Source organism: Crocodylus porosus, unplaced genomic scaffold, assembly GCF_001723895.1.
Source record: "Crocodylus porosus isolate Cpor-Errol unplaced genomic scaffold, CroPor_comp1, whole genome shotgun sequence".
Classification (NCBI taxonomy): Eukaryota; Metazoa; Chordata; order Crocodylia; family Crocodylidae; genus Crocodylus; species Crocodylus porosus.
The window spans coordinates 47413503-47437440 of record NW_017728931.1 but is presented as its reverse complement, the minus strand read 5'-3'; the positions used below and the strand labels follow the sequence as shown (position 1 = coordinate 47437440).

At 42.8% G+C, this 23938-nt stretch overlaps 1 protein-coding gene across 2 annotated transcripts; it reads right to left on the bottom strand.

Moving 5' to 3' along the window:
• Positions 1-3521: 3521 nt before the first annotated feature.
• TMEM263 (transmembrane protein 263) lies at positions 3522-23916 on the bottom strand. 2 transcript variants are annotated; one of them, XM_019544791.1, is made up of 4 exons: positions 23893-23916; positions 19773-19816; positions 8744-8813; positions 3522-6363 (listed from the first exon to the last, which is right to left on the bottom strand). In XM_019544791.1, exons 3-4 carry the CDS (start codon positions 8805-8807, stop codon positions 6077-6079), a joined length of 351 nt encoding a protein of 116 aa, XP_019400336.1. In that variant the 5' UTR covers positions 8808-8813; positions 19773-19816; positions 23893-23916; the 3' UTR covers positions 3522-6076. The 2 variants fall into 2 exon arrangements, with proteins under 2 accessions (XP_019400336.1, XP_019400337.1); XM_019544792.1 differs by lacking the exon at positions 23893-23916 and adding an exon at positions 10219-10367.
• Between the last annotated feature and the right edge of the window lie 22 nt (positions 23917-23938).

Sequence of the window (23938 nt, the reverse complement as noted above, 5' to 3'; positions counted from 1 at the left end):
GGCAACTGGCCGCAGGCACCACCAACAGTATACCCCCCCTACACAGCACCAACATGTTTAAGTGCTTTTTTACAGTCTGACTAAAATTGCCAGAAATTCATATGGTGTTCTGATTTAGTCACATCTCCCAGGACTCGTGGGAGAAGGGGGAATTCCTCTGCTACAGAATGCAAAAGTGCTTTTTCCTGAGACACAAGGGGACATTTCAGATATGAACAGAGACAGCTATCATTTGTAATACAATGGGTAATGTATCAGGAACAGACAGGTTGTTAGTCATAGAGTAAAAGGGGACCTAGAGGCAGAGGAGGAAGGGACTCTCTTGCTGGAGGTTAAATTAAGCTGTAGTGATTTCCTATTCATGTACTAATGGAAGAGCAGCAGCCTGCTAACTTGAGTCAAGACAAGGTTTGTTCAGTTAGCTTGAAATGACTTCATGTAATTCAGTACAACTGCAGTCCTTTACTGTTCAAAAATTATTTGACAGTGCTGTCAGAAATTTTACGTTCAAGGGTTTTTTTCTCTGAGTAGTTTGAAGAAATTTGGGTTTACGGTATTTATAATATATCTGAGAATTTTCTTCTTGTTGCCTTTTTCCATGATTTGCATAAATGAGTACACATAGCATCCAGTCAGCTGTTCAGCATGAAAACAGTCTGTTGCAAGTTCAGAGTGACACACAAATGCTTCTGCATCAACGTTTTTACAGTATTTGACTTTTGAAAGTCAGCCTGATACCTGCCTCTTAGCGAGGACCAGCCACTATCATGTTGGCTTAAAGTTTTATTTAAAAAGGATCTTTATGTGGAATCCCAGTGCTAGATCCAAAGTATAACATAACACTTTCTCGACTGTCCAGCACAATTCAAACATAAAGATTATAGTAAAATATTTTCATAAAGACTCCATATAGTGAGCCAATAATACTACTTTTTTTACTTAATGTCAGTGATAGACTGGATCACACATTTGCTACTGCTGCAAAAGTGTGACAACTTTTACTATCTATTAGATAGGAGTCTAAAAAAAACCCACCCTCTTTTGAAGTATTCGTTTCTACAGCATGCTCTATATGCACTTTAGCTTTCACTGTTACAGGACCTTCATCAGAAAAAAAAAAGGCTGTCCAGAAAGATACCTGACATTCCTTCTTTCCTAAAGCCAATAATATTGCTGTCATGATCCTAAAGACAGACCTGAGGAGATCAAGTCAGGGAAAGAAAAAGACTGCTATCAGACTGTGAAGTCACCCAGGGTGATCAAATGGAGATTTGCTTTAAAAGCACTCTCTTTGGGAGCTTATTTAGATGTTTCACACAGAGCTATATTTTGTTTGTGCTCAATTCTCCAAAACTAGAAATAGTGGGAAGCAAGTTGTAACATGGACCTGACAGGTTTTTATTCTTCTAGCCCTTCCATAGGTTGCTGAGAAACAAATGAAAGTGTTCAGTGACCTCTTTTGATCCCATCTAGAGATGGACCTTTTGCTTGCAGGTTAGCAGAGGCTGGTAGCAGTTGGGATTCTAGGGCTGAGTAGGATACTTTGGTCTAACTAGGATGAATGCAGGCTCCATAGATGCCATCTGTACAGGATATTATCACTTCCAAGAAGGTATACATTTCAGTCATACTCCATGAATTACTTCAGTTTTTCTAATGCTTTCAAATCCCACTTTTGTCTCCTTTCCAAGGAGAAGTGTATAGATTTGTTATTTTTAGAAGGGGGACATCATTTCACTACTACCCAGACAGGTTAGTATGTAGTTCCCTGCCTAAAACCCAGTTACATACCAACCGTTGCAAGTGCCTCAAGGAGAGGCTGAGCTGAAGAATCTCTCCCCCCACAAAATCAGACTCAGCCGTGGAACAGCTATAACTGGGAATGATACAGCATTTTATCCAAATATCTAAATAAGTCTAAATACTTGAAGTAAAAGCTTAGAATATTTATCCCTCAACAAAAAAAACTCAGCTGATTCTTACTATTATGTTTTTACCTTCTTGTATACATAACTATTTTAAAAAAAAGGCATAAATTTGTTTCCATCCTCCAGGTCTTTGCCTTTGTCTCTACTTTTCACATTATAATAAGATCCTTCAGAAAAATGTCTTTTATCTGTGTTATGGAAAAGTGCCTACCACAGACAGCTATTATGTTTTGCTACATAGTTATTTTAAACACCTTTGTTAAAAATCACCTGTAGTGTATAAAATGACCTCAACTTTAGTCCTACAGTCTCACTGGAGTGTTCTTACTCAAATATCAAAACAAAGCCAAAGTCATTAAGATGAAATTAGGCCTCAAAGAAAACATTCCTTCAAGTGAGTTTGTATTGTCATCTCTTCCAGGCAGAAATTCAGTAGTTTCCTATGCATATTACATATAGTGTTACTACTGCGCAGGTCTACCAGCAATAATAATGTTTGGATATCTTCAGCCCCCTATAAAACCCACCTTCTACTACAGTTTAAAATGCCTGTCACTTCCTGTGTCAATTTTTTCCTCTTCTTTTCTGTTACCATTGAAAATACCACCATTTCTCTTAACACACACAGATACATAGCCAACAGGTCATCTCAAATGCTTCCATCTCATTTTTCCCTGGAGATCATGTGTGCAAATCCTTTCATTCCATCCTCTGTAGTACTTCAAAATGTGGCCCTTTCTTCCTGTATCAACATTTAAAAATTCATCTAGTATATAATCATCTCATCTGTATTTCTAAAATGTGCTCCTCCAACACCCCTAACATTCATTTATAACAACACTTTGATTGAGACTATCATGTGCACAACTCTGAACCAAGTAACCACATAATTATATTGTAAACACCTTTATCCTCTCATTAACCCTTCCTTAGCATTAGTCATTTCCACTCAAAATGCATTTTAGTAATGGAAAAGTCATTTTAAGATCTTTTCAAAAAGAGCTGTAGAACAACCTCTATGGATTGCTACCTTAAAAAGGATGCTAAGTCTGCTAAAGCAAAGTAAAAACATTTCCCTCTTGGAACTGAGAATGGTCTCTTCATTTGAACAGCCCATACTTGGAAACTTCTTGAACAAAAACATTATTTTCTGACTCCAAAGTTTTTTGAGGACGAGCACAATCCTCTTGTATTAAGACCCTGGATTCAGATGCAAGAAATCCAAATTCATTTTCCTGTGCTGATGAATTTCTGCAGTCAGATGCAGTCTACTTTTTATGCCTCAGTTCCCACATCTATTTAAAAAAAAACAAAAACACCACACACCGGAAAAAAATAGGAGCATCTTTTCTTTCATAATTTGTCTTATCTAGATAAGCTCTTTAGGAGAGGGAGGTTTTCTAACGGTGTGTGTACTGAGAATACAATGGGACTGCAATCTTACTTGAAGGCTTTTAAGTATTATTTTAATATAGACAGTGACAGAACCGTAAGGCACAATAACTGAATGCAAGACATGATCCCCCAAGTTATTCTGCTTATTTCCCCATTACTTTTGTTTTCCCCATCAACAAAAGGAAGCTGTCCAAGACGTCAAACTAAAAAAATTTAATGTTTCACAAGTTTAAAGTAGCAAGACAGAATTAGAACAAGTTTTGAAAGAGGAGTGACAGTTTCATACGTTAATTGGAAATTAAAAATGTGCAGAGTATAGGACCAAGCTCTAAATTAAAACCCTACACCAGTTTAAGCATTTTCGTTACAAGATCGCAGAATTAACGACAAGCACGCTAGGAACAAAATGCATTGAAATGTTGGGTTGAGTTCTATAGCACAAAAAATCTATCACCACACTTAAAAGTTTTGTTGCAAGCTTCCTAGTGTTTCAAAAAAAACAGGGGTGAGGACTTTGTCTGAAAGTTCAGCATTTGGCAATCCCCACAGTCTCCACTCTGGTTGTTAGGAAGGGTTTTGTTGAAGGTTTCAGAATATTACTAAGTCTGCATACAGCTGATTGTCATATCACCCTGAGGTCATGCCTTTATTGCATAGAGATGCAGGGCAAATAGCTGGCATCAGGCACAAAAAAATGCTATGAACTACACTGTTTCTGGTATCACAGCTTGTTCATTTAAAACTAGCTTTGGTTTGTCTACCCTACGCTGCAGTCTGCGTTGTAGACTTTCCCTTTGGCTCTGAATTAGCAGAAGTGATCACCCTGTTTATTACATAGCTGTCAATCCAAAAAAAAGAATCTTGAAGCTTAGCTGTGACAGATACTTAAATCAAACAAGGTAGTAACTCGTTTTGTAGGCTGGACTAAAAAGAAGCCAACCAAACACAAACAACTCCCACCCAAAAATTAAAAGCAAAACAAAAACAACCAAACCCTAGTACTTGCAGATTCCACTTCCACCTCTACACCTTATTTAGCAAACCTTGGCAGATAAATATATCTGATGTGGAACGCTGCTCCAGATCACAACCGAAGCACCAATGCTTCAGAAAGACTAGGTAACTTATATATAAATCTTAATTATAGAAACCTTTAACTGTTCACTTTACCAACTTCGGTAAACTGGAATAAAAAACTGTAGACAAGTGATACCTTTTGATCCTTTTAATTTCTAGAAAAAACACATTATCATTTTCCATAACCGCTTAAAAAGTGAGCTTACATGCTTAGAAATTCTCCTCAGGAAGGACACAAATTCGTAGGAAACACTGCATATAGAATATCCACATGAAACTTCAGCCATCTTTCACAGGATTCCAAAAAGTTATTTATCTGCAGGTCAGGATTTATGAAAGCTTGAGTGACTTCCAATTTAGAGCCTGTATCAAGCATGTGCTTTCTGCCCGTGTACACTGCAGGGGACTGACGGGAATGCTCATCTTTTGTGGTGCGTCAAAGCTTGGGATCTGTCCCCATGCGATTTGTTAAGATGACAGCTCTCATTTCTTTTTTCTCCCTGAATGAACACAATGGGGCATTTTATGTGAAATCGACTTGTGAGATACAGTATGTAGTGAAAAATTCTTCATATTTCTGTTAAATGCTTAACCCTGGTTGAGGCATGCAGCTAAACTGGCACGTCATGCAGTCAGACAGATGCTTTGCTTTATTTAGAATCGTTCTTCAGGGATCTCCAACTCTAAAGCAAAAACAATTTATTCTAAGCTATTATCTTTGGCACACGAATCAGTCACAAATTGCAGCTTTATTTCAATTAACCTACCACCTTTTTCATTGTTTTTATAGCTATGATAAGCCATCCATTGGAAGCCCCAAGTCTTCATTTGCAGGTAATTCAGCGATACCTTTAAGTACACCTGAGATTTAACAAGAGATTTATCGTCTTTATTAAAGATGGCTGAGTTTCAGATACCGGCACTTATAAGAGTGTAAACCTTCTTCTACAAACTTCACTGAGATGACGGACATTATAAAGTTCGTTACACAGCTTTACTACGTAAAAATAGATTTTCCACCATAAGGCATGAATAGTCTTAATCAACATACTGCATACAGAATCGTGAGGATCCACTTTCTCGGTAGTCATTATAATCTTACTTTCTTCTGCCTCCACATGTCAGTTTCTTGCCAGCCCTCAGTGACAGAATGGATTCACTGTTAGTGTACGGGCCTCATAAAAAGACAGTTTCAAAAAACTAAAAGGTAAGTTAAACTATTAGGCGCAACTGATGTGCCTGTATACAGTTCAGGGATTCCTTACTGAGAGGAGTAGAAACGCCCAAGAATGGTAGCTGACATCATTATAGTTGTGGTTCTGCAAAGGTTGTCAACTACATTATTACTTTCACATTGTACTCCAAAACTGCAAAAACAATTTACAGTAAGTGAATATTCAAACATGTATATTATAATCCCTTCAGACACACAGACTTGCTTCTATATTTATCAAATGTAACATCTCACCAGATATAAAGTTTGAATCTAGGTTTTAATGAACCTTTGCACATTGTGCAGTCAAACTTCTGTGTCTTTCAGAAAAAAAAGCAAGTTTTTCACACAGCTCTTTAGAAGGTAAGTGTGTAAGACATGGCTTTGCTGTAGTCCAAATCTTTGCAGGTTTCATTGCCACTGATGCAGCATTACGGAGATCAAACACATCTCAGTCTTTTGTTTAGTCAGACTTATCTTTTTTCTTCCCTGTTAAAGGCACTTTACTTGCAACAGCAGATCCTACAGCGGTAACACCTCCAGCCACAGCAGACACGCTTCCTTTAACCAGCCCCACTCCCATGGAAGGCACTGCCGTAACTGCTGTTTTGGTAATTTCCAAGCTTTTTCCTCCAATCCAGGCTACACCACCAATTGTGGCACCGACAGCTCCCTTTGTTACACTGAAGATGCCACCAGTCACACGAGAAAGCATGCCAGGTTGCTGCTGTGGATGATCTTTCAATGAACCTGAAGAAGAAATATAAACCTCCAAGTCAATCATGATCTTGCAATTAAGAACATTTTGCTAATAAAGCTTTGCTCTCTTAAGTCTTTTAAATGAGGTGACAACATGGCACATGCTTAGTAATCATTTGGCCTACAAAACAGTACTGTTTCAAGCATTAGTTCTTACTGAAAGGTAAGATAACCTGCTCCAATTAAGACTGCCTTGGTGCCATTTTATCACCATGGAGTTTGATGGTGAGATTCCCAGTTTCAATCACACTGAGATCAACTTCAGAAGACTCCCTACCAACCCTTCAACAGCTAAATCCCCAATATCTTCCACTTCCCACAACTGTCAGCCCTTGTCAGTCCCTGAAACCTAACAACATATTAAAAAGGACAAAAGAAATCCTGAGGTTTTTTTTTTTTTTAAATACATTTCCCTGCTTCAAACCACTTATGTCAAATCTGATACAAGATGATAAAGGAGTTTTTATTCTTTTGCTTAAAATGCATTTTAACATCATTCCTGTATACCCACACTTGAAAAAACAAAGCTGGCTCTATTCTCTGTAGCCCCCTTCCTGCCACCTTTCTATTGACCAATACATAATCAGTCCTTCTCTTATGCTTTTTAAGCCTTTTCTTTCCCTCTTGCTATGTCTTCATATGTTTTTTCCCCCCTCCTATCTGGTTTTGGTAGTTTGCGTCTCATCTGCATCTGTCTATTCAGATGATGTGTCCAAACAGGTTAATGCCACAGTATAAGACTGTTCTGTGTGTGCTGTGTCTTATACTGCGGCATTAACCTGTTCGCAGGCAAGTTACCTTGAGTAATTTTTAATATTTAAAAATCTAATATATAGTGATAATCAACACTGCTAAAGTAGAAGTCTGCTTAATCTGCTCAAGATAAATAATAAGGAAGCTGGGAAGTATAGAAGACAATAAAATAGCTGCATAAGACTGAAAATTAAAGTTAATCCAATCAGAGTTAAAACCTCACACAGATCAAGCAAAATATATTTAAATATAATTAATGGGCAAAACAGATCCTAAATGGGGGTTATGAACACATTTCAAGTAGGGGTGCATCGATAGAGATTTTGGAGGCCGATACCGATAGCTGATTTTTAAGTTCAATACTGATCCAATTACTGATACAGCTGCATACAGCTGGTAAGTCCCTCGCTGTGGGGGGCGTTGATCTGCACCCCCCCCCGCTTTTCACCACAGACTTACCAGCTGCATGCAGCTCTCCAAGTTGCCAGGCTGCACTGCTAGCTGCTGTGGTGTGGCTGCATGCACACATGGGCATTTATCGACCAAATTAAATTGGCTGCATGGGCCTGATTTCCAGTACAGTCAATTTTCTTTATATCAGTGCCAATCCAATATGGGACCAATGCATCAGTGCACCTCTAATTTCAAGGGGTCAAAACTACCTTCTGTTTCCTTATAGCTAGATCAGGGGTGAGCATTTATTTTGGGCAGAGGGCTGCATACTGAGTTTTGGCAAGCTATCGAGGGCCACATGACAGGCAGCCAGGGGCAGATAAATATTAATTTTCTAAATTTTTTAGGGGCTCCGCAGGCTGGATAGAATGGCCCCCAGGCCGCATTTTGCCCAACCCTGAGCTAGATGGAAGAGTTTATCAAAGCATGTTATAACACAAATCATTGATCAGGGGAGGCTGAGAAGTACTGCGCTATTGAATTAGTTTGCTTCCTCCATCTACATCTTGTACATATTTCTAATCTCTTACTATTGTTAATGACAGGATAATAATGACTTAAATTGAACACCTTCCATAGTTAGAAGTCACTATTTAGTTGCTCGAACAAACTATTCAGATACATATTGTGACCACCTAATATTCTGCACTTAAACAAAAAAAAAAAAAAAAACAACCCAGCTTTTAAGTATCATCACACCCAAAGCATGCAACTGTTTTGTTCAGTGCTTCCTAATCAAGTACATTTTTAAAATAGAAGGCATTTTTTATTTAAATTACCAACCTTATAAACTCAACTTGGAAACCTGATGTCAAGTTGGGACCTTTCCATCCCACACATGAACTCAAAAAATTGTCAACAGGCCAAACTGCGCTCTCAGTTACATTGTGCAAACCGGGTCTTCAAATTATGCTTGTTTATATTTGTGCCCCCTCATATCTTAAATGAGTCTGCAAAGTGGCAATAAATTGCAACTGGGTAAAGAGTTCTCTTGATTCACAAATGGCACAAAATCCACTCTGAAGTATATAGCCTCTTCAAGGCTAACAGCAGCAGCTTGAGTACTTAGATCTGGCTGTATGCATCAGGCTTTTGTTATCAACAAGAACTACACTTCACAGAATTTTTTCACTATCAAGTAAGATTACAGAGGTTTAGCATCTACCTTCTGGTGGTTCATTATGTAGGTATGAGGGAACTTCCTGTTGATTGTTGTCTGTTTGATTCATTGTTGCCTAAAAAAAAAAAACCAAAAACACCCCAAAAACACATTACTGTGCATCATTCTGCCAAACTATGAAAATGCAGTCTTTACCATTTAAATTCATCCATATAAAATCTCCCCCCCAAACAGAAAATTCCTTTCTGTATGAGATAAGGAAACAGCATAGCCACTATTATTTTTACTGCAGGCTGCTTGTGTGTTCAGATTCCTACTCCAATATTTATGAAGGATCCTGCAAAAAAGGAATCCTTACGGGTAGAACAGGTTCAGCAGGTGCTGTGCAAGTGGCTGTACCTCAGCTGTGCACCCTAATACTGGATGGGAGTGACTAACTGCCTTAAGAGCTGTTGGAGAAAAGGGGTTTGTGAAGGCGGCAACGGAACACTGCAATACTCATTATAAAATTATTAAAGAACAGATTAGTCTGTAGAGAGGTCTATGAGCGGATGAAACAGTACAATACATTAGACTTCAAGACTTAGAAATATGCTGAAACTTAGAGAAACAACTTCTAAGTGAATTGGATCATACAACAGAAACTGAATGTATACCACACTCAAGCCAAAAGATTTATTAGTTATACCGTTATAGATTCATAGATTGTAAGGCTGAAAGGGACCTTGCGAGATCATCAGGTCCAGCCTCCTGCACCAAGCTCATCTCCTAATAAAGAATACATGGTGCAAGGCAGCAAGAGAAACAATAAAATGGACCATTTTAACTATCCCTGGCTCAGCGACTGGTGCCCCCTGGGTCTGGGGGGCACCCAGGGTCCCCCTGTGGCTGATTGCCAAGCTGGGGGGAGGAAGGGGGGCCATGTGCAGACCTGAAGTACTTCCAATCCACTTCAGCATTCTTGGCAGCGAACCCAGGAGAGCCCCCGCACTGCTGTGGGACACTGCATCTGCCCCAGCAACGATCACGAACCACACTGCTACCTCAAGGTACGTAGAAAAAACTTTTAAAGCTGTGCCTGTGTCCGAATTGCTGATTCGCCAAATCAGCAAATTGTCAGATTCGGATGAATTGAATCAGGGACAGTTATCCAAATCAATGGATCAAATCACTGTCCCTGATTCGGGCTCAATCCAAATCCAAATGGGCTCATGTCACACAGCCCTAGTAACTGTGTTGCAGGCCAGATCCAGCCTGTGGGCCATATGTTTGACACCTCTGATCTAAAGCATGCAAGAGCATTCTAGCAATTAAATCCTAAATAAGAATATGGTTTGTCCAGTAACCACAACTAAGCCCCCCAATGTAATCAGATTTAGACATCCTTGGGTATTATACCCAAAACTAGCACAGGAAAGAAAGTATCTAGTCAAGAGACCCTAAGAGACTCTAAACTGGAAACTAAAAGTAAAAGCATCTTAGACTTGGCAGAGAGGCTATAACATAATTCTTGAACATACCTGTAGACCCTCAAGCAAAAAAGAAACAGGTTATGCCAAAGTATGCCAAAGTCACCAGTAGAGCTGGTAAGATGGCAATATACAAGCAGTTGTTCAAACCAAATGGGTACCTTTCACAGAATGGAGCGTCACAACACCAATTCTAAAAGCTAAAAGAAAGAAGTACAAAAGTATAGAAACTATGACAGATGGATTATGAGACTTAGCCCCACACATTTCAAACACAGAGTAAGTAAGTGGCTATCCAAAGTTAATGGGAGGATAGGTAGGTGGGTCTGCACACTCACCAGGGACAACTGAGAAGAGCGCTCAAAAAAACCCCTCAAACGATTTCTTGACATTAGTCTTCAGACAATGTGAGGAGAGATATCCAAGAAGCTCAGATCCAAGACAGTAAAATGCAAGTGACAAAAGTGTCCAAAGCAAAGGTGCTACAACAAATTGACAGGCCTGGGTGTTACACATTCAAGTGTTGAGCCAACAGAAGAATGGAGTAAACAAACCATTAACAAAGTATGTCAACTTTAAAGATAACCGTGACAAGAGAACTGGATGGTAGCTATATTTTTAAAACAGGCAACAGAAAGAATCCTGAGAACGATAGATTAATTAACCTTATTTCAAGCCACCAGATAAACTGAGTGACAACTGAAAAGATAAAACACCCAAACAAATGTGACAGACGCAAATTAATTTACCTTGTTTAAAACAAAAGCCCTTCCCCCTTCCCTTCTAATCTTTTCAAATCCTTTGACTGCATCCAGAAAATAGTGTCTAAAGGAAGAGAATCAGTTGAAATAGTTTGTTTGGAGTGTCAAAAAGCTTGTCATAAAAATTCCTCATTAAAAAAACACCTCACCAAAGAAACTGTGAGGTCATAAAACAAAAGGCTAAATATGTCCAGAGATTAGAAACAACAAAGTAGGAACTACAGGGTACAGAAAAAGGAGGTGGATAGTAAGAAGCTCTGCAGATAAGCATGGTGGGGTAAAGGAGGGATTGTACAGTAGCACATAACCTTACTAGCAAAGTATCAAGATCCCGTTGTGCTGAAGATGGTATAAACCAGGGGTTTTCAACCTTTTTTTAACAAGCATACATACCCCTTCTGTCTCAACGTTTCAGCTCATGTACCCCTTTATATTTTGTACTTGTTTTTAAATGTTACCAATAATGTGATATAAGGGAGGCTATACTAATTAACATTAAATACATAAGCATTAAATATATTTATATCATAGTTATGGCACAATAGTTTGGGCTGGTAAGTCTGTTGTGGGGGAAGGGGCAAGGGAAGGGGCGAAGGTGGGGGGCAGATCGAGGCCCCTGCCGTGAGGGGGGTAGTGGCAGAGAGGTAGTGGCGCAGAGCATAGGATGAAGCCTTGAATGGCTCATCCAGGGGATGTGGGGGAAGGCGGCTCCTAGTGCTATGTGCACCCTGGGACAGCATGGGGGGCACGCACCCCCCGATCTTTGTGGAGTGAGAGCAGATTGCCACTGTGGGCTGGGGAGGCACCGAGCTCTTCCTGGCAGGGCGGTTGGGCTGGGCTGAGCAGCAGTGGCACCGGGAGGGCTATGGGGAGGGTCCCTGCAGCCACCCTAAAATTTGCTGTAGCCCCCTGACCCGCCTTCCTAGCACTGCCGCTGCCTACCCCAAGTGCAGCCCGGCCCAGCCCCCTCACTGGGAAGAGCCTGGCACTGCCGCCAGCCTGCAGCAGCAGCCCACCCTCACCCCGCACACAGATCTGGGGGCATGTGCCCACCATACCCTTTTGGGGTGCATGCAGCAGCAAGAGCCCCCTCCTCACACCACAAGCTGTAGCTCCATCCCATGTCCTGCTCCAACCCGCCTGGGCAGCACCTGCCCCTGCCCCACTCCCTCCCTCACAGCTGGGGCCTCAATCTGCCCCCCTCCAGAGACAGGCAGCAGAGCAGACTTCTCACAACAGACTTACCAGCCAGACCCAGGTACTCTCCATACTGCTGGGCTGTGCTCCTGACCACCTGCATACTGCACTGCACAGGGCATTTATTGGCCACATTATTGTTCCCATCAGCCAAAAGCAGCCAATTGCTGATTCTGCTACTTTTCCTTACATCAGTGCCGATCTGATATGGGACCGATGTATTGGTGCACCTCTAGTAATCTTTTCTCATTCGTTCTGCGTACCCCCTACAGCCTTTTTAAGTACCCCTAGGGGTACATGTACCCCCAGTTGACAACCACTGGTATAAACATATAATGAAGAACTCCAAGCCTGTCTTGGACAGCTCAAAAAAACCCATCAAAAACGGACAGGACACAAAATAGCAGACAATAAGAATTAAATATGGTGGGAAGAAGCAGGCCAATGGGGTAATCAAACAAATGGTCATGGGCCATTGTAGTAGATGGACTATGAACATGGACCACATCAGCAGAACATGGACCATGTTAGCAGATAGTCAGACTAGGGACTACTTGCTCTAGAGCAGGTGTCAAACTCACGCCACACCGGATCTGTACCTTGCGGGCATCTCTCAGGCCATATCTGCGGAGCCAGCAGCAGCTGCAGCAGGTCTGAGTCCAGCGGTACAGAACAAATTCAGGTGACAGTGCAAATTCAGAGACAGGCAGCAGAGCAAGTTGGGGAAATGAGCAGCAGTGGGGCAAAAGTGGTATCTGCACAGCCATCACTTGCCCAGTGCCACCGATGGCCATATCCATTATGATCTGGGGACCTTGAATTCTATGGCAGGCCATGCTCCCTACCTTCCAGTAGTCTACTGGACTACTGATAAGCCAGCTAGAATCGTGTGCTGGATCTAGCCCACAGGCAGTACATTTGAAACCTCTGCCCTAGAGAACAGATAAAAGAATGATAGCAATATTCAAGACAGTCAAAGTAAAATGAAGTGCATTAACACTGCAGGAACAAAAAGATATTCTGTGAAGTTAGTAGCTGATATAATAGAACAAAAAACAAACAAAAAAGCAATTAATCTCTAGAAGCAATTGCCAGAAAGCATCTTTTAAAACAAACCCCACTTTCCCCCAGAAGTTTCTCCAAATTAAATAATCAGAGTTCACTCTGAATAATTCATCACGCCAAGGGGACAAGTGATGACAACTACATTAAACCACGGATAACTGATACGGATTAGTATTCACTGTTATTAGCTCACAACAGCTCTCCTCAACTAATGTCTACTAAACCTACCGTTACAATGTGCCAAATACTTCTGAGTTTCAGTTATGGTATGCTAAAACTTCAAAAAAAACAGGAAGTGCTATTCTTCTGCATCAGTGATTTGTGGCACCTACCGGGTTTTAGAAATCTGTGATCATATTTCTCCCTCACATTGACGAAGTAGGTACAGAATAAGCAAACAAGACCAGCTATTTAAGAAGGCAAACTGTTCTCAGAGGCTGACCTCTAGAATGGACCTTTGTACAGAAGAGAGTCCAAGAAATCCTGGAACATACCTAAGAAATTCTGTTTTACTCAAAAGGCAACCAGTGAACAGGAGAACTAAGAACAGGATCCAATAAAGGACATAAATTGCCCAATGTACATAGTAGAGTACTGCATGCAGTTCTGCGTGCTGCACTTTAACAAGGATGTGGTAAAGCTGAGAGAGTCCAGAGGAGAGCCACCTGTATGATCAGAGACTTATGCTGCAAGCCATACGAGGAAAGGCTGAGGGATCTGGGACTCTTCAGCCTGAAAAAAAATAAGGCTGAGAGGGGACTTGGTAGCAGCTTACCGCTACATCAGAGGCGTACATCAAAGGTTTGGTGAACAACTGTTCGCCAGGGCACCCTTGGAGAAAGCGAGGAGTAATGGCCACAGACTCCTGGAAGATCAATTGAGGCTCAACATTAGGAAAAACTGCTTCACAATTAGGGTGTCCAGACTGTGGAATAAGCTCCCTCCAGAGGTGGTGCAATCACCTACCCTGGAAATCTTCAAGAGGAGACTGGATGGTCACTTCGCTGGGGTCACCTGACTCCCAGTTATCTTTCCTGCTTGGTGCAGGGGGCTGGACCCGATGATCTTCCAAGGTCCCTTTTAGCCCTGTACAATCTATGAATCTATGGCAGGAGTGGGCAAAATGTGGCCCGCGGGCTGGATCCAGACCGCCAAGCACTTCCTTCTGGCCCACAGGAGTCCCTTCAAAACACACGTAATGGCGGCTGCCTCTCTAAAAGCCTCCAACGGCACCAGCCGCCAGCTGCAGCACCTCAGGCTGTTTCCTTGGGTACTGGCTGCAAGGCAACCAATCCTGACCTCAGCCTGCTCCAGCTGGCCTCGCCCTGCTCCGGCTCAAGCCACGTTTGCAGCTTGATAGGGGCAGGGTGGAAGCTGGGCCAGAACCTGTGGCGTCAGTGAGGGGAAAGTGTCTGGGCTGCCGTCTGCATCCTGCGCAGGGCTGGGAAGGGCCCTACCTTCCAGGTAAGCCCAAGAAAGCGGCTGCCGAGCAGGCTTTCCGTGCCATGCCGTACCATGCTATGCCGCTTGGGCCATGCGGGGTCAGGCTGGGCCAGCACTGGGGAGAGGAAGCAGCAGCTGGGCCGCAGCTCCGACCCAGTCAGCACCAGGGAAGAGAGGTGGCGGTGGAGCCGTGTGCCATTCGGGACAGGATGAGCCCAGCCAGAGCAACAGGGGCTCAGCTGCACTTTCCCCCTACCTGTGCTGGTCAGTCCCGAGCGGCGCACGGCTCCACTGCTGGCTGATGCAGACCCGGCCAGGCTCGCCCCATCCCCAGCAGCATGTCGGAAGCCGACTTTAGCTCCATGCTGCTCCAGATGGGACGGACCTAGCCGGGTCTGCACCAGCCAGCAGGAGCAGCAGTGAAGCCATATGCCACTCGGGACTGACCAGCACAGGTAGGTAGAGCCTCCTTCTTTTGGGACCAGATGGCACAGGTAGGGGGAAAGTTCTGGGGGAGGTCTGATGTCCCTGAAATCCCACTGCTGGGGCAGGACATTAGAGGGGTCACAACCTCTTGCTACCTAGTAAGTTGTGCAAGGGGAGGGATTTCTGGATGCAAAGGTCAGGGGGGCAGGGCTTCTGGTACCAAGTTGGCGACCAGGGGGTGGGGCAACTGAAGGGGTGGGGCTACCCATGTGGCCCTCGACAGCTCACCAAAAGTCATCAAGTGGCCCTCCTCCCGAAATAATTGCCTGCCCCTGATCTATGGAATACAAGACTCTCCACTAGACACCTGGACTCCATATACAGTACATTTAGTAGGATTTGAGTGTCATAGCCATGACTGTCCAGGAAACATGTGAGAAGCCAAGTTTACTGATGATCCTTTTTACTGAAATAACCATATAGTTGGGAGATGTTAGACAAGCTTTGGGGGACAAAGTGCTCTTCTTCTAGTCTTGGGAAAGAAGCAAGTGCAACCTAAGCTAAATACCAGACAAATCTCCATTTGTAAAAGACAACAGGCACCTAAGAGAGTGGAGGAGAGATGTCATCTTGGAAGCAAAGAAGTTAACAGAAGTCGCTCAAAGCTAGAAAAATTTAGCTGAATAGATAATAATGTGAAAAGAAAGGAAAAAACCCATAGAGCCAAAAAAAACCACATTCAGAGGGGGAAAAGATCCTTATTATCAGCAGAGTACTGAGAGGTTAGAAGAGATACCAGTTATATTATGAGTCATGAAACCACTGTCTATGTTTAGTCCGTGGAGTTTAGTGTCCAAAGTTATGAATTTTTGTTTCCTGTACAGTGCAGAGAGAATGAGAGGTGTCAAATGCCAATCCAAATACTCCTGTGATAAGCAGGCAATCATCTAGAGCTGACCAACAGGAAATACTTTATTTACTTGAATCCAAGAGGAGGTTCCCTCCTATTTAATATGGGGGAAGCCCCTCATCTTGGATCTGAGTATGTGGGGGGGGGGGTAACAGGCAGTTGCTGTGACTCCAGCTATAACCCACAGCTGCCACTAGTCCAACAGCTGTTACCAAGTGGAAGAAACATGTGCAGGAGGGCATATGGATCAAGCTGCTTAACCTCCCCTCTTCCCCTGCCACTACTTTCCCCACTACAGTAGTGGGGGACATGGAATTTAAGATGACTCTCCAATAATTAAATTCTATACATGGAAAATTGTAACAAATGTATACATTTTCAATGTACAGAACCTAATTACTAGAGGTTCATCTTACGTTCAGGTAAATACTAAACATAAAGTTAGAAACTGCATACCTCTCCAGAGTCAAGGTACCCAGATCAGGGCTACAAGCAAGGACCTGCATGCAGGTAGGTATCCCAAACCTAATTCCTCCTTGTAAAGTAGGTACCTATAGCTCTTCAAGAACTGAGCACATATTGTGCTGACAGAACCTGCCATTCCATCTTCCTCAGAAGTCCACTTAGTGGAGAGTCTGGAACACCATTCCCAAGTTTCTGGCTCCTGGGCAGCACAATTTCCAAGAATCCTTAGCAGCCCGAAGAGCAGGACTAAGCTGTTTGAGGAGACCTGGAAACTTTTGGAAGTGTTCAAATTTTTAATTTTTTTCCATTGTGTTTTGGGGGAGAAAAAGATGGCTAGAAATTGTGAAATGTCAAGTAGAATGGTAATTCCAGTTTCTGGTCAGCTCTTGCATGGACTGCAAAGGTAACAATAATGTGCTTCATGCATCAAGGGATGGGTAAAACCATCACTGAATATAAAAGGCAGCATAACTCATGCTAAAGACACAAGTTTAATTCTCTTAGTATTCAGGATTTCAGTACTGGATGAAAAGGCAGTGCTTCTTGGTTTAGAGGAACAGAGGTATGAAATAGGCTGAATCATGCAAGTATAAAAAGTAATGTTTCAGAAGCTTAGGACAACCTGCAACCATGTGACTATTACCTCTCAAGCTAAGTAGGTTTCAACCTACCAAGCACTTGGAGAGCATCAGGTATAATGATCCCACACTTCTCATGACAGAAACATCCTACACAAATCTTGTTGTCTGCACCTATAGATTTGGGAATCTGCTTATCAATTTCTGTTCTCGCTGTTCTCATGGCAAGAATGCCAATGATGCTGTAGAGAACTCTTCTTCAGATGAGGTAAGAATATTAAGGACTCCCATGCTTAGGAAAATGCACTTACGTAAAATCTGAAATCCTACTAACAATTAGGATTTAGGACACTAAAGGAACAGGCATAAAACATTCACCTTGTCAAGGTAAGAGCATAAAACTGTGAATTAAGGAATAGCAACTAGTAAATAAAAGTCTGGATTAAAAGCAACTTTTTAGAATCATGACTTATTCATCTCAATACACAGTTCAACATATTATAATGAAGGTAGCAAGGTGACATGCTGAAACCCACAGCTGCCACGTGCAAATGCCTCTGTCCCCCGTACCTGGGGAGACGGGGGGCAGCTGTGCAGGCTGCAGAGAAGTGCCACTGCCCTTGCCCCCAACCCCCAGCCCTGCTTGTAGGAGGCAACAATGCGGGGTGGTGGGTGGTGGCATTCTGTCCCTGGCCACCCACATGTACCCCACTAGGGCCTTACCAAGTACCCCCAGGGGTCCATGTACCTCCATTTGACAACCCCTGGCATATATCACTATGCAGATGCCTACAGATCAGATAACTGGACAGCTAGAGTTCTCCTTAAATGATAGAAAAGGAGAGAACTAAGAGCAGAGCCCTCCAAAAATAAATAAATAAATAAATAAAAAGAACAAAGGAGAGACGTATGTTTTCTAGCTCTTCTGAAACTTGTAAGTCAACGTGAGCACAACTCATTGATATCTAGTTCTTGTGATTAACCAAGAATAGAAAAGTTATATGGGCAATTTTCAAAGACGGAGGAAAAAAAAGTTTTTATAACATTGGTTCTTGGGGAAAGGCTGCTCTTCTGTAACCCCTCATATCTGGAGTCTAATTAAAAACTTATGTCGGTGGAAGAAAATGGGAGGTTGCTGAATTCCCATCTCCTTTTACACTCAATATAAGGGACAAAGTGGGCCCACATTAGTCACTGCGTGCTACAAGCTGTTGTTCAGGATCCCTGGCATCAGACTGTTTAGGCTGGACAATATGCAGCAAAGGAGGCAGCTGTTGAATATATTTTTATCCTCAGTGTTCAATGACCAAACTTAGGTTCTGTTTGCTGTACACCATCCAAATCATATACTTAGATAATTCTACATTCTCAGCTCACATACTACAACGTATTTACCAAATCAAAACATGTGATCTCAATTAAAATTCAGGATTTACCTTGGTAACTGCAAACAGAATAAAGCCAAAAATAAAAAGGTCTGTGTATTTGTGCCTTGCTCACTGCGTATCACTAGGCAAAAAATAAGATGCAACAATATACTACGAGACATTAGGTATATACAAAAAAGGGCAAAGTTACAGATCTAAAATACACCTAAATATTGGCACATCTTGATTTTGGTGTTTACTTCTGGCATATGGATTTTTGTAAGCAGTTCCCATAATATGAAGCTGCTTATTCTAATATGCAAGATGTACCCTCAGCAAGGCAAGGACTCCTGCCTCATTTGATACATGCATGAATGGATCATACAGAAGGAAACAAGAATTTACATGGAACACAGTCTCACTGCATAAACACAGCTGGAACATATACAGGCAGGGATCTTTATTTTCCCTGTCTTGTATGCACCAGCTAATAAAGTATAGGGAGGCAAATAAGCTTGTTGTGTGTTAAGCCAGTCCAGATAGGTAAAGGCCAGCTTTTAAATTCTTGTAGTTTAATCAAACCCTAAATGGATTTTTCCCAAGTACATATGCAATCTAGCAACTACGTCTCCCCAAACTTGAGGTACTAGAGAACTTCAATTATGAGGAAGTCAATTACCTGGAATGTTAATTAATAGGAAGTCCCCTGACCTCCCCCACCCTGACTCGTGTAGAGTGGCTGGCTCCAATAGTTTGGCTAATGGTGAGCTGTCAGGGAGCCCTGTGGATAGGGACCTACCCAAGTCATAGTGAGATAAAAGGTTTTTAGGTCCACTCATGGACCTGATATCACGGTCTTTTTGCAGCAGGCCCTGCCTTGTCACCGATTAGCTGATGGGTCCCAGCAGCCCAGCCCCTCACCGCTGATTGAGCAAGAAGCCAATCACTCATCTTCAGACTCCAGCATTGTTGTAGCAGTGCACTGACCTCTATTGTCCCTGGAGCCAAGTGTAGTTTATCTTGTTAAATGTAATAGCAAAATGCTGATGGCCTGCATCTCTCCATACTTTTTTCAACTGCTCTGTAAAAAAGAACCCTCTTTTGCAGCAGATGAGATGTGGGAAGTTTCAGTTGAAGATGGAAGTTTCACAGTTATTTAAAAAAAACCCAAAAACAGCTTTCTGGAAGAAAAACTTGGCATGTGTAGGCAACCTTAAGTGTAGGGATTACACGTGGCACCAAGTACAAGTCTATCCAGAAGATATTCTATGAGACAATTAATATGAATGTACATATCTGAATAAAGACAGGACTACTAGGAAATTCTGAAGTTAGTCAGACAGCTTCCATGTGCATAAAGAGTTACTATATTGAATAAAATAAAGATTCTCACCAAAGTGTATTATTTCATTCACCAGATGGATTTTCTAGGTACACCTAAAAGAAAAGTAACACATTTAGCAACATTGCACACAGTGGGTTTTTTGATGTGCATTCTACCATATATTTGCAGCCTGCCTCTCTCTACACACCCCATCTCCAGTTTTGAAAAAGATAGGACCAGTCCAAGCACAGAATTAAGGAGCCAATTTCCAGTGAATTTTGTTGTTACTGCTACATCAATTCATTCCTGGGCAAGAGAGACAAGATGTTACTCACTCCACCTGGTCTCCTGTAGATTATCACAAGGCCTGAAAACTAAACAGCATCAAGATGGAGCCTCTCCTTAATAAGATGGTATGTTTCATGAATTGCCTATTTTAGTTTCCCCATCTTCCATTTTTAAAAAAAGCTTGGTTTCTAGTCATCATGCTTCTGCAAGCAGACTTCTAAACAAGCTGATACAGCACTGTGAGCATGCAGGTGGAAAACCCCAAAGTCTCTGATGCTTACACCTGTCTCAGACAGTGGTAATGAACTCTACCAAACTACTTTCTTTCAGTGCTACTGTTCAGTACTCTGTGGGGCATAAATGAAATAGACAAGAATCAGGTCATTTTCACTTTTACCACACTGCTTGGCAAGACAGTAGCAGCTGCAGCAGGCACTGGAGGAACTATTTCCCACCAGGGGCCTCAGAAGGGGTGAAGAACTATGTCCCTTGTATTTGACCCCAAGCAGTAGGGAGGCTTGGATACAGCACTGATGAGAAAAAAGTTCCTCTTCTCTTCCTACAGTCACAGAGGACTTCACAACTTATCTGACCCCTGCTAAACAGAAAATATCATTACAGAAAGAACCCTAGCACTTTCTACTGAAAAATAAGTAGAGAAAAAGAACAGAGGCAGGAAAGAAAGCCCTCCCATTAAAGTTCTTACCAGGATATTAGCATGTGGCACATGCATAGCTCCCAATGATTAGCTGTCCTATTTTAATACTTTCCAAACATCAATCCAAAGTTCTAATCATCACGAGTTCAGAATCCACCCAGAGTATATACCTGGGTCTCACATATCAGCATGCCTTTTTTTTTTTCCAGTCCCTATCAAGAAATGTTTCAGCTACTTTAGGTGAGGAGAAAGTTTACTGGGTAACTGAAACACAAGACCTGCAGCATCAATAGCACCATATGCTCAGCTAGGAATGCAGTTAAGAGTGAGTATGTAACAGCAGTCTGCCCATAGTATTATGGAGAAGCAAGACTCCAGTTAAAAGCAGCATGGCTGCTGCTCAAAACCTAAACATGCAAGCTTCTCTAAAACCTACATACAAAACAGCACCAGTCTGGAAACAAAAGTGCCACTCTGAGGTCAGGGTGGTGGGATTCAGGACAGATTTGGGATCAGTTGGCCAAAAGGTTTCCTTCCCCCAAAAAATAACCTGCTCTTAAAATTATGACCTTTCTCCCTTTTTTTTTTTTTTTTGCATGCAAAGAAGGAAGATAGTAAGAAGCATCCAAACAAAGTTTATGTCACTGAACTGGCTCTATTGCGATTATGAGTCTAGGACCAAGGCCCAGCTCTAGAAGCATATTAATAAAAACACTGGGTGTGTGTTGGTCCTGTGGTTAACGTTTCTGGAACACTGCAGAATGGCACTGATCCCACCTAAGATCAGGACTGACACCAACATTCACAGGTGCCAACTAAAAGCAGGCTTATTTACAAACATGCACAAACTGGATTAGTTAGCAAGTAGCTTGCCATACAAAAGGCAAGTGTCAGAAGACAGACACCCTTAGAAAAAAATCTGTTACAAGACTGAGACCTACCCCCTGCCACCATATAATTTTAACTTTATTTGTCCTTACAGAAGTGCCAAGAAAAAAAATGACAACAACACATGTCCCTGACAGAATGCCCCATTCTCTCTACACTCATCAAAACTGAAAAGCACGAGCTAGAATATGCCCTGGGCAGCAGCATCTCTCTTGAGAGCACTTGCTGTTCATAGCTGGAGATCGCATTCCAGCAAGCAGTTTGGGAAGGCATCAACCCATAATCAAAGCAGGACTGACCATTCTGTACAGGAACTGCGACTCCACATTTTTTGGTTTCCAACATTTGAGTTTCCCAAATTAAACTCATGTTCTTCTAGGACGAGGAGCAACTCGCCATCTCTCATGTTCTATTAAAGACAATGCCTGGCTCCATTTTGCCTAACATTGTCACTCTTCCACTTGTTAAACAGCTGAAGGAGTACCTTCCTGCTGTCTGACATGCTGCCCATCACCTATGGGAGAATTTCCTTGTTCTCTTCAACTCTTTTTTACTGGGACACCTATGAAAAAGAACTTGACAATGCTTAGATAGCATAATTAAGTTACTACCTATCACCCTTGTTTCTGTCTCCACTATTGGATTGGGCTCCCTGCTCTTTTCTCCTGCTTAAGACTGCAGGTTGGGACCCTCTTTTTGTTAAGCACTTTCATAGCACACTGTACGCAGAACAGGACACAATTCTGCAACTTGGTACCTAGGCATCACAGCAGTAACAGCATCAACTCAGCTCAAGGCCAGGAACATTAACTTAGTGATAATAAAAGGGTTTATCTTCCATTTGTTGGGGGGGGGGGTTGTTTTTTTTAGGGGGCCGAAGGAAGCAAAGTTTGTGGTGAGAAAGGTTGGGGTTTTTTCAACGTGATTACTTACTGTAACATGTTAGTTAAGGTGGGCAGCCTCAGAAAATGGCAAATGTGCAATCTAATGTTTATGCATAAACAGCCCTTCTCTTATGCAGAGTCGTTGTACCTTACTTCCAAGGAAAGAGCAATTTATGAAAGTAACTTTACATGACAACTCATTTCCATTGCATGGGATCACTCTCCTATGATCTTAAACAATCGGAAAGAAGAAACCATTGAGGCTGGTCTCCTTTAGTGAAATGGCAAATAGTTTGTTTTTACCTGTGGTTACAAAGTAAAGTTTTACTGACTCAGCAAAGGGGTATATAGTTCACATTAGTCTTCTACGTGGTGGACTATGCCACATCGTCATTTTTAGGCTTTCATTTGGAGCCTGATAAACAAAAAGCTCAGCGACTGACATAAGCTACAAAAAGTCTCCCTGAAAATATTTTAACACCATCACTACAGCCAGCAGTGAGGCTACAAGACAACTTTATTTTCAGGCCACGTCACTTAGTTGGCTCAGCAAGGCACACATGATCAAGTTTTTTATTTCAATGATTTTTTTATACAGATTATGGAACTTGGTTCACACTTTTTTTTTTGTCTGTTTCCTACAAAGTCTGACTGTGAAGGCCAAAAACTTACTCATAAGGGGAACGCTGAGGCAAGTTCTGCTTAAGTACTGCACGTTTGCCGTATCCCAAAACAACTGTGAGCTAAAAAAAAAAGACACAAAAGCAGCGAGAGAAGAGGGTTACGGCAGAACAGTTTTTTCAGGGGCAACTTCAGAAGAGAAGCAGATACAGGACAGCGCTCCTATGGGGAGCAGAGTCTGACACAGTTTCATTGTACAGGAGGCACAAGATGGGGCAGGGAGGAGGTCAGCTGCAAAGGAACAGAGAGGGCAGAGGGTAACGCAGACACACCACAGGGCAGCACAGACCACAAGCCACTCCTGGGCCACAGCCTTCAGCAGCAACTACCAGGAGGTGAGGACGTGGAAGCTGTTGCCACGTTTCCCTAGACCAGAAACGTGGACAGCATCCCTCCCACAGGCAGGCCACTACAGCGCCCACTCCCCAGTCCAGTTGCTGCAGAGCCAGGCCTGCCTGCTGCCCCTTACCCCCCACAGCATGGCAGAGGCAGAGGCAGGGACCCCCACAAGCAAGGGGAGGAGGTGCCCGGCCTCGAGCCACTTCTGGGCACTGGTGCCAGCACAGTGCAGGGATGCTCAGCGGCGCCCTGGCAGCGGGGGGGGGGCGGCGACGTGGCAGGATACCCCCACCCCCGACCGGGGTCAGCCCTAGCCCTAGCCCTGGCCCTGGCCCGGCCCGCTTTGTACTCCGCAGGCGCCCCGCACCCACCCACCGCCCGCGCTGCTCCAGGCCGGGGGGGGACCTTACCCCGCACAGCTAGGACAGAGGATAGGACCGCACGCACTCACCGTCCGTCCCGTCCCGTCCAGCCCCTGCGGCCGCTGCAGACTTTAC

Coding starts and splice junctions, on each gene's coding strand:
- TMEM263 (XM_019544791.1), bottom strand. CDS start 8,807: ATGAATCAAACAGACAACAATCAACAGGAAGTTCCCTCATACCTACAT. Junction 6,364..8,743: donor ACATAATGAACCACCAGAAG/GTAGATGCTAAA, acceptor TTTCTTCTTCAG/GTTCATTGAAAGATCATCCA.